Genomic DNA, 9,024 nt, shown 5'->3' with positions numbered 1-9,024 from the left:
CGATTGTTTCGGTATTTTCTCGGATGTTTACACTAATAATATAATTGGCCCATTTGTTATGGCAGCGGACTTTAAGGAGCATCATAAGCGAACTCTACGAGGCTTAATGTTTTTAAATTTTCGGTATTTTCTCGGATGTTTACACTAATAATATAATTGGCCCATTTGTTATGGCAGCGGACTTTAAGGAGCATCATAAGCGAACTCTACGAGGCTTAATGTTTTTAAATTAAGATTTGGAAGTTTCATATCTACCATGCAAAAGTTGTCATGTCGTATTGCCGTGACTTTGACTTTCAGTAGTCACGTATGAGGATTAAGTGCTTCCATCATTCGGAATACGTGTGAGAGAGTTCAGTATACTTCTAAAAACGATGAGATTAGACTATCATTTATCAAAAAAGAAACATGATGGTAATGAAAATCCTGTGGTTTTATTTTTAATCAGAAATAATATATATCTCAATGTATTTATTAATAATGTGGCAAAAATAGCATAGGTAATGTATCTCATTATTATGTTGTCTTGTTTTTATTCAAGCTTGCTATGCAATAATGGGTCAATAGTTTGTTTTATTTGACAGGATATTTTTGTTTTTTAGTTTATGTGTTAGTACGCTATTTTAACTATTTAAAATTAACAAATTATATAGATTTATTGTGCAACTTGGCCAAATATGTTGAGAGTGTTTTTCATCTGGCCATTGCCACTGACATTTTAGGTTAGGTCTTTACATTTCAGCCCACTTGAATGGTTGGCATTGTCATCATGATGACCTTATCTATTCATCCGATGAAAGAGGTGTAGGTGATGAAGAAAAACTTCATCAATTTCCATATTCAAATATGGCTTTGAAATCATTTATCATGGGAAAGATTTGAACATCTCTTACTACTAAGATGGGAAAGACCTTCAATTATAGATCATGCTGCATTGCATCACTGCCACCCAACCATAACCAATCGTTCTTTGATCATTATAAGACCATCATATCATCCATTTAAGTTTACATATGATAATAATCAATACGCGTCCGGCTCGAACTCTGCGCTCATATTAGTCAACCTGGTCTGGGATCAGTGGTCAATCCCACGAGACTCGAGAGTCGAACTTCAATACGGCTCCGACTCCAAACTGTGCGGTCGTATTTGGAAATTTCACAAGGAAAGGGAAGGGAAAGGGGTGGAGATTCAGTGCTCCTGTTTCAGTTTCATAGTAGCCCAATTCACACACGAGGGAAATGTCAGATTAGTCAATCCCAGTCTCGAAGAAAGGAAAAGGAAGGAGGCAGGTATTCCGGCTTTAATAAACTCCGCCTCCTCTAGTCTCATGTTAGTTAACCCCACACATAAGGAAAGGGACAGGAAGGGAAGCAAAGCAGGTGGAGATGCCGGCTTCAATACGCTCCGGCTCCACACGCAGTCTCGAACCGTACATTTTAGGAAAGTGAAATGAAGGAGAACACCTCCTTCTCAAACTCTGCGCTCATATTAATCAATCTGGTGTGACCTCGTATTAGTGAATGCTACATTCAAGTGAAAGGGAAGGAGGGTGACAAAGGGGAGGAAATGAGGGCGAAGGCGTGGTGGACTTGGAACAGAAGGAGAGGAAAGGAGGTTGTATCGGGTATTGGACTTGGAAAGGCTTATTCCATTGTTATTTTACGAGTTTAAATGTTCAAACGTTAAGGTTTTTAATTTCTTCCAAAATCTGTAACAAAATTATTAATGAAAAAATTTCACATCATTAAAATTATAATTTTTTGGATGAGTAACTTGCACTTACTATTATAACAAGCAGATCATTTCTATGCAGAACAACTTGGAACGACGGTTAACCGGGGAGGATCATTCTTCTCAGGAAGAATGGGCATAAAAGTTTATATGTTTACGTAGATTTTAAACAATCAATGTGCAATTTTTTTGAGGATTTGCTTTAATGATTATGATTTTTAAATATGATTTTGATTATATATTTTATCAAATACTTTTGTGATTCATTATTTTTTAAGGCATATAAAATATTGAATAGGCTACATGCTCTTCTTTTTGAAAAGAAGATAATTATTTTAGTAAGAATAATGAAAAATTTAATAATATAAATTTAATTTATATGTTGGTGGGTTGAGAAGTATAAGATATTTGTACATTAAATTAATTTAATTTATATATTTATAAATTATGAGATTATTAAGAAGCTTATTTCAATTCGGATAAAGAAATGTTTTTCGCAACTCGAGTTTGAGTGCAATTGTGCTCTCTTTTAGTTGACTTTTGGATTTTAGAAATTCTGGAGAGTGTTGGTGAAGCGCCAGGACAATTTCTCAAAATCTTAAAGGTTACAAAACGGTGTAACAATATGTCCTATGTGTAACAGCCTTAGTCATGGGACATGTATTCCAAGCTTAACTTTGGGTAAAAACATAGTGATGGGATCACTTTTGATTAATTAATTGCTATGAAAATTGGGAAAGGCAATGGCTAAGCCTTTGGAAAGGCAAAATGACATTTATTGGCATTTATTTATGAAAATAATGAAAATTGGGAGAAAATGAAGGTGAAAGGTCACATGATGCATGTGAGAAGGAAAATAACGAAAAATTGAAGAAAATAGAGGCCTCATTAATAAAAAGGCTTCCGAGGATGAGTTCATTGTTTTTTTATCAGTTCATTTTTAGAGCTCTCATTTTTTTCTCTCTCTCATACTCTTAGACACTTCAACTTTTCTTGGAGCACTCTTGGAGAAGTGTGGTGTAGAAATTCCTTTTAGATTCAAACTACAAATTGTAATATGCTAAAATAATTAACTTGAATCTACTCTACTCATCAACTATAGAATCTCATAAGGGAGCGCATCCTTAACTCGGAATCTCAAAAGGGGATCAATATCTCAACCCAATCCTATTGCCTACCGATCTTACCATCAATGACCCTCAATAATTATGTGGTAGAACACCTGCATCATAATTGACTTGGATTGTACACCCCAAGTACATTCTCAACTCGTTGGCCAAACGAGGAGCAATATTCTCGACAAGCCCTGCTTGTGGGTATGATGCCAACTAGGGTATACTCTGCAAATACTAGATAGGGAAGGAGCATTCTCTGACACTATGAAGATAGGGGAGAAACATCTTCAACCCTATGGGTAACAGATAGGGGAGTACCCTAATGTCCAGATATCCCTCAACCCTAGAAGCCCTCTATCTCAATTCCTAACCTTGGTAGCTCAAACAGGATAGGAAGAGTTGTTGCAGTGTCCTCGATCAACATTTCCCCTTATCCAGAGGGGCCACATCCATCATGTTAAGCTCCTCTCTGAAGACCAAGAACTTTACTTTCAATAATGCCCTAGTGAGAATATATGCAATTTGTTTATCTATCGATATGTGATGAAGTCTGCCAACTCCTCTCTGCACCATGTCTCGAATAAAGTGATATTGAATCTCAATGTGCTTGGACTTGTCATGGAACACGAGATTCTTTGCCAAACTTATCCCACTCTTGTTGTTGCAATATATCACTATAGTGTCTAGGACCTCTTCAAATAGCTCTCCAAAGAGCTTCCTTAACCAAACTTCTTCGCAGCTAGTCATGCTAGCGGCAATATATTCTGCTTTGACGGTGCTCAATGCTACAAACTTTTGTTTCCTACTCATCTAGGATTTATTTGAAGAATTTAGCATCTATGGATAAATACTAACTCACTAGACAAGTAGTTGTGCCTAGAACAACAGTTTAAAGTGTTTTAGACTTTCCCTATAAGTAATAGATAAGAAGAGAGGATAGAAGGCCTACCTGTAGTTCTGCTTTCCTCTCGTCTCCCTTGTATCGATTCCGTTGCTCCTTTCTGTACTTAATCTTCTTGAAAAGTACCCTATAAACGCAACAGAAGACGAAAACTGATCAAAGCATACGATCCATTGAATATAAATGAAAGGAATCAGAAGCAATTCATACATATAAGCATTATGAAAGAACACATCATATGGAAAAAGGTTCAAACACTTTATTAGATAGAAGAAGGAATTACAACCATCTGTGTCTGATTCAAAGTCATTCCTCCATCTTGGATCCCATCCACATCACATCAAAAGCATGACAAACTTGTAGCATCACAACACTTGCTTCAAAGCCAAATCTCATAGCAGCATTATCTCCTTAAAATTCAACATAGTCTAGCCAACCCCTGATCACTTAGATGAGTGGTCAATTTATAGGAAGAAGAAGGAGGTTTTGTCATAAATGGTGGCATTGAATGGCCTTCCATACTTAGAATTAGTTCCATGGAGGAAGGGATGAGAGGATAGGATGCACCTTAACTCATTCCTCATCCATTTTTGAGCTCATAGGAGTAGATAACTGAGGGAAGCTTCTAGATGACTCCAAGAGATAAGAATATTCCCCAAACCCCAATTGAATTTCACTCAAATTCGCCCAGCGCAGCCTAAAGAGGGCTTAGGTGCTCTACAGAGCACCCTGACAGTGTATCTACCTGCACTGTAGAGCACCCTGGTAGTGTATCTACCTGCGTTGGTCCCTTTAGAGACCATTTTTGGATGTCTTAGGTCATGAAACTTTCTAGGAAGGAGGCATTCAAAGGGGTGACTTGTTTAGGGCATGTAGCAACTAAAATTAGGGCTTGATGCAGGTGGAATTTTTCCTAGTTGAGAGGGAGTATTAACTTTTGAAACTAGGGTCAAATTCCACCTTAGGCATCTCAGATGACCAAGATGATACTTGAATTAAATTCCTCTTTTCAAGAGGACCAAAATTGACTTAAATATCACCTTATTTGGTCATGCGGAAGTTGAGTTTTGAATTATTTTATTCATACATGTATTATGGAATGGGTCGGCCCTAAGCACATGTGAAATTGGTTAGGTTGGCCTCAACCCCAAGTTGACCCTTAGGAAATCCTATAAACATAAGCAATCTCAAGCTCATTTCCACACATTGATCAAGCCATCTTCTATTCCTCTTTTGTCTTGGTTCACATAGGTCTGGCAGAAGGAGTTTGCGTAAGGGTTTGAAATCACAGGAGTGAAGCTCACACTGATCTAGAGTTTTCTAATTATTGGACGTTGGCACAGAACTAAGCATTTTAGTCCTTGGACGATGGCACAGAGTGGTCAAGACAATGTCCAGAAACCCCTAGACGTTGGAACAAAAGCTTAAGGGAGCGTCCAGGGTTTTAGAAGCAGATTTGAAGGTGTCATCCCTGAATGCTCGCACAGAGTGGTCCTGAGAGCATCTAGGCAGTATCGTACACACACATAGTAACTGGAAGGGAGCATCCGAGGGTTTGGAGCATATCTGGTGAGTTTGACCTCGAACACACGCATAGAGTCTTCCTCAGAGCATCTGAGCAGTTACATATGCCCTCACACAGTAGCCGAGAGAGAGTCCAGGGAGTTTTGAACGCACACAATCAGTTTTTCTAAGAGTGTCTAGGGTTTTGACTTTGGGTTTGACAATTGGCTTTAGTGATCTGGTAGGTCTGAATTTATCTATGTTGTTATATAGATTTGTAGATTTGCAAATCTTATTTGTAAATCTCCATTGCAATCATATGTATTGGGCTCATTGTACTCTTTGCTGAATAAACTTTATAACGATATGTTAATTTTTCATAAATATAACTCAAAAACATTAATGGTCAAAATTAAACATTAATGAGGGATAATAATGATTCATCTTTACCATCTCACATTAACCGAACTAAGATCATCTGTATCATCACAATAATGATATTCCTATGCTACTACAATCCCGCGATGAGAAGATTATTAGAAGATGCAACCCGCTATTTCATTGGGTAACTTACCCTCATTGCTATGCTACTCCCTTTGTGGCACATCTCTCTGTGTTTTTCAGCGTGTATCTATCCCACATAAACTCGATAATATCGGGCCAATTCCCTTGCACATTTGTTCCACGTACAATACCGATATTGATATGATATTACATTACAATTTACCCGTCAAAACCCAGGCAGGCTACAAGCATGACGGCATTTGCTTTGACCTCGGCGTTTTATTTCGAGTGTTCCGGTTCTTCGCGAATCCTGCATTCGCTGCACTGGATTCTGAGATCCGGCGCCCACCACTGATGAAGACCGTGCGCCTTCTTGAAATCCGGCGCCGGGACCAAACTAACCGTAAGCCTTGCGGAGGGAATGCGATGCAGCGCCTTCGACTCGACCCCAACGGCGGACAGAACTAATTCGCCGATGGAATGCCGCACTGCGAGGCTGGCAATTCTACCGGCACCGATTTCCCGCATCGTCTGCTGGTTGGTGAAATACGCAACATAAGCCGAGCAGATATCGTCCCTGGGATTAACATAGAGGCACGGAACCCACTCGCGCAGGGCGAAGAATGCGTTGTGTGATTCCATGCGGCTGTGTTTGTCCTTGAGAACCACGGCGAGACCGGCCGCCACCAGGCTTCTGGTGATGTGCAGGCCGCGCTTGACCTTGTTGCTCCTTATTCTGTCCACGGGAGCCGAGAAGAAAGGCGGGTTGAAGAGATGAGCCTCCAGGAACAGTCCCTCTTCAGCCATCCGTCTCCCTGCAAGCATTGCCATAGCCGCCCCAAGGGAATGTCCGGTGATCCACACGTTCTCCCGCCCGCTCTCGCACACGCACTTCTTCACCGCGTCGAATGCCGCCTTGAACCGGGCAGTCGTGTGGAGTCCGTGTTTAACGATCTGCAGATCAAGCTTTAGGTCGCTGGCAAAGGTGTTCGATTTGGTAATTGTTCCTCTAAAGGCTACCACGATCCTGGGCGCGCCGGGTGGGCGGAACGGGGAGCCTGCTGCCTTTCTGCTCCACTTGTACACGGCACCAAAGATAGAGCCGCCGTGGGCTACGTCGATCAGCGGGTGAAGGAGCTTGAAGTTGAAAAACCTCCACCACTTCTCTGCTAGGGCGTCCCGGCCGAGCCTGCGGGCTTGCCGATCGCGTTCCTGTATACACACGCCCTGCACCAGACTGGCCGCTACACAGCGCCTGTGATTCGAATCCTGCCTGTATTTGGACAATACGGAGAATCGAAGTCAGATTTATTATCAGAAGCATTCAACATATCAATCAGTGAACAGAAATTCGCGGAGATTGCAGTAGTTCGTCTGAATTCTTACCAGTCGATGTTACCGAGATGGCGAGGCCCCGAAAGCTCGAAGTTCTGGCGCTCGCTGGCCATTTTGTTGGGCCTCGAATTACCTCCAGGATTTCCATTCGTCGTTTTTTAATGGCATGATGAAGCCGAGGAATTTTGGACACTTCGTTTGCTTGCGATTGTTTCGGTATTTTCTCGGACGTTTACACTAATAATATAATTGGCCCACTTGTGATTGGCAGCGGACTTTACGGAGCATCATAAGCGGACTCTACCAGGCTTAATCTTTTTAAATTAAGATTGGGAAGTGTGATATCTACCATACAAAAGTTGTCATGTCGTATTGGCGTGACTTTGACTTCAGTAGTTACGTATCATCATTATCTGCTTCCATCATTCTCAATACGTGGAGAGAGTTCAGTATACTTTTAAAGAAGAAACATGATGGTAATGAAAATCCTGTGGTTTTATTTTTACTCAGAAATTATATATATCCTCAATATAGTTATTAATAATGTGGCAAAAATAGTCTTGTTTTTATTCAAGCTTGCTATGCAATACTGGGTCATGACCTAAGCCAAAGACCTTCAATTATAGATCATGTTGCATTACATTCACTGCTACCCAACCATAACCAATCATTCTTTAATCATTGATTTCCCAACATAAGACCATAATATCATCCATTTAAGTTTGGAGTAGTCTTTAACGCGACTTTTTGAAAGCTTTTTCAGCGATTTTTTCCGGTGAAAATCCGGCAGTAATTTATTGGAATCCAAGTTTGATAGCTAATTTCTGCACAATGAAAGCGTCCCAGGGGTTGTTCAGGGTGCTGAATCCGAATATGCAGTTAAAAAACCATTTTAACTGCAACAAATCATGATTTCATCCCAATTTCTTCCGCCGGATTCCGTCACCGGAATCTCAAAAAGTCGCATTATAGACAACTCCTTTAAGTTTACATGTGATAATAATCAATACGCGTCCGGCTCGAAACCTGCGCTCATATTAGTCAACCCGGTTGGGGATCACAGTGCTCAATCACACGAGACTCGAGAGTCGAACTTCGAAACGGCTCCGACTCCAAACTGTGCGGTCGTTTTCGGAAATTTCACAAGGAAAGGGAAGGGAAAGGGGTGGAGATTCAGTACTCCTGTTTCAGTTTCATATTATCCCAATTCACACATGAGAGAAATGTCATATTAGTCAATCCCAGTCTCGAGGAAATGAAAAGGAAGGAGGCAGAGATTCGGGGTTTAATACACTCCGCCTCCTCTAGTCTCATGTTAGTTAACCCCACAGATGAGGAAAGGGGAGGGAAGCAAAGCAGGTGGAGATGTCAGCTTCAATACGCTCCGGCTCCACACGCAGTCTCGAAATCTGTGATCATATTAATGAATTCGGTATTAGTGAATCCCACATTGAAATGAAAGGGAAGGAGGGTGACAAAGGGGAGGAAATGAGGACGAAGGCGTAGTGGACTTGGAATGGAAGGAGAGAAAAGGAGGTTGCAGGAGTATTGGACTTGGAAAGGAGGACATCATAGCTTATTCCATTCTTATTTTACGAGTTTAAATGTTCAAGGTTTTTATTTTCTTCCACATTGGAATTCTGTAACAAAATTATTAATGAAAAAATTTCACTATCTTAAAGATATATTGATTTAATTACATTAAAAATCACCGATTAAAAAACACATTTTCGCTATGTTCGCATTTTTTTATACACAAAAATGTTGGATGAGCAACTTGCACTTAGTATTATCATTTCTATCCAGAACAACTTCATTCTTCTTAAGAAAATGGGCATAAAAGTTTATATGCTGACGTGTATTTTAACCAATCAACGTGCAAAATATTTGAAGATTTGCTTTAACGATTATGATTTTTAAATATGATTTTGA

At 40.1% G+C, this 9,024-nt stretch overlaps 1 protein-coding gene across 1 annotated transcript; it reads right to left on the bottom strand.

Annotated features, from left to right (window-relative positions):
- Positions 1-5,664: 5,664 nt before the first annotated feature.
- Positions 5,665-7,286, bottom strand: LOC149209178 (GDSL esterase/lipase At4g10955-like). The gene is made up of 2 exons (XM_089394237.1): positions 7,144-7,286; positions 5,665-7,030 (listed from the first exon to the last, which is right to left on the bottom strand). Exons 1-2 carry the CDS (start codon positions 7,203-7,205, stop codon positions 6,037-6,039), a joined length of 1,056 nt encoding a protein of 351 aa, XP_089250363.1. The 5' UTR covers positions 7,206-7,286; the 3' UTR covers positions 5,665-6,036.
- Positions 7,287-9,024: the final 1,738 nt, after the last annotated feature.

This window comes from Pinus tabuliformis, chromosome 1_2 (assembly GCF_031772625.1).
Source record: "Pinus tabuliformis cultivar Carrire ecotype Pingquan chromosome 1_2, CPIR1, whole genome shotgun sequence".
NCBI lineage: Eukaryota > Viridiplantae > Streptophyta > Pinopsida > Pinales > Pinaceae > Pinus > Pinus tabuliformis.
This window is presented reverse-complemented; position numbering and strand designations above follow the sequence as displayed.